The sequence below is a fragment of the Aplysia californica genome, unplaced genomic scaffold, assembly GCF_000002075.1.
Source record: "Aplysia californica isolate F4 #8 unplaced genomic scaffold, AplCal3.0 scaffold00014, whole genome shotgun sequence".
Taxonomy (NCBI): domain Eukaryota; kingdom Metazoa; phylum Mollusca; class Gastropoda; order Aplysiida; family Aplysiidae; genus Aplysia; species Aplysia californica.
In genome coordinates this window covers 504,325-505,528 of record NW_004797284.1, presented here as the reverse complement: position 1 = coordinate 505,528, position 1,204 = coordinate 504,325, and the positions used below count along the sequence as shown (strand labels likewise).

Genomic DNA, 1,204 nt, shown 5'->3' with positions numbered 1-1,204 from the left:
TCGTCGTCGTCGTCGTCGTCGTCGTCGTCGTCGTTGTTGTCGCTTACGTTTTTCATCTTTTAAAAAATGCATTAAAAATAAAAAGCAAATTGTCTTCAAACTTCACTGAAAAGTGCACTAGTCTAAAATAAAATCCAACAATAAAGTCCTCGGAACCAAGCTTCAGTACTACTTTACGTTGTGATAGTATGCTTATACACGTGTGACTTACGTTTATAATTGGCATGTTCTCCGTGGTAAGGGATTTCTTGTTTGGCCTTGAACTTGTTAAGTCCAAAATCTGAAAGCTTGACCACCCAACGACTGTCCACCAAGCAGTTGGAAGACTTGAAGTTACCATGGGTAAGGACAGCGGTGCTGTGTACGTAGATCATGCCCTGGAAGAGAAAGTAGTAACGGGTTAAAGAGCTTGTTTTGTTTTAGTAGAGATTTTACCGTGCTCGCAACTGCATAAGGTCATATGAGCGCCAGATGATTTGAGGTGGTACAAGTGAGTAACAAACATAAAAAAAGAAAGAGGGGAGATAAGGACGATAGATGTTTGATAGGAAAGAAGAACAAACAACAACAGAGCACTCGCCAACCACCCACGGTTTAAGAGCAGTACTCTTACCCAACTTCTTCCGTCTGTTAGATCGGGTGTGTTCACTAAAGATAGTCATATTCTTAAACGCATAAGCAAACGATACAAAGTCCTTTAAAGCCATCATCTCCTTGTCCACCTAAATCACTCAGCTCCTTTATTACTTTTAAGAGTATAAAGCCCTACAAATTAGTTACCACTGTCTAAGAGCGGGATGAAATCGTAAGAGAACAAATGTTGGAGAACCATACTATTCTTTGTGGTAAGCCAAGCATTTTGGGGGTCATTTTCTCTACTAAGTCGGCCTGTATCACTTTCTAATACTATGTCCAACAACGTACGTCAGGTTGTCTTTTTTTTAAACGTACTTAAACTGGTATAGAGAAAGGCGTCTGTAAAGGAATATGGGGAAAGGGGGGGGGGGATAGAGTAAAAAGAAATAGACCGAAGCAACAATGAGGCAGAAAATAATAGAGAGATAGAAACAAGGAGAGCAAAAAATCGGACATAGATAGATAGATAGATAGATAGAGAGAGAGAGAGAGAGAGAGATAGATAGATAGATAGGTAGATAGATAGATATATAGATAGATAGACAGAGAGAGAGAGAGAGAAAGAGAG

At 39.7% G+C, this 1,204-nt stretch overlaps 1 protein-coding gene across 1 annotated transcript in view; it reads right to left on the bottom strand.

The window, feature by feature from the left end:
• Positions 1 to 1,204, bottom strand: part of LOC106012316 (guanylate cyclase 32E) — a gene marked incomplete in the record, with an annotated part of 115,447 nt that overhangs the window by 10,710 nt on the left and 103,533 nt on the right. The window contains 1 exon segment of the mRNA XM_035970857.1: positions 212 to 377. Coding sequence (XP_035826750.1) covers positions 212 to 377 — 166 coding nt within the window.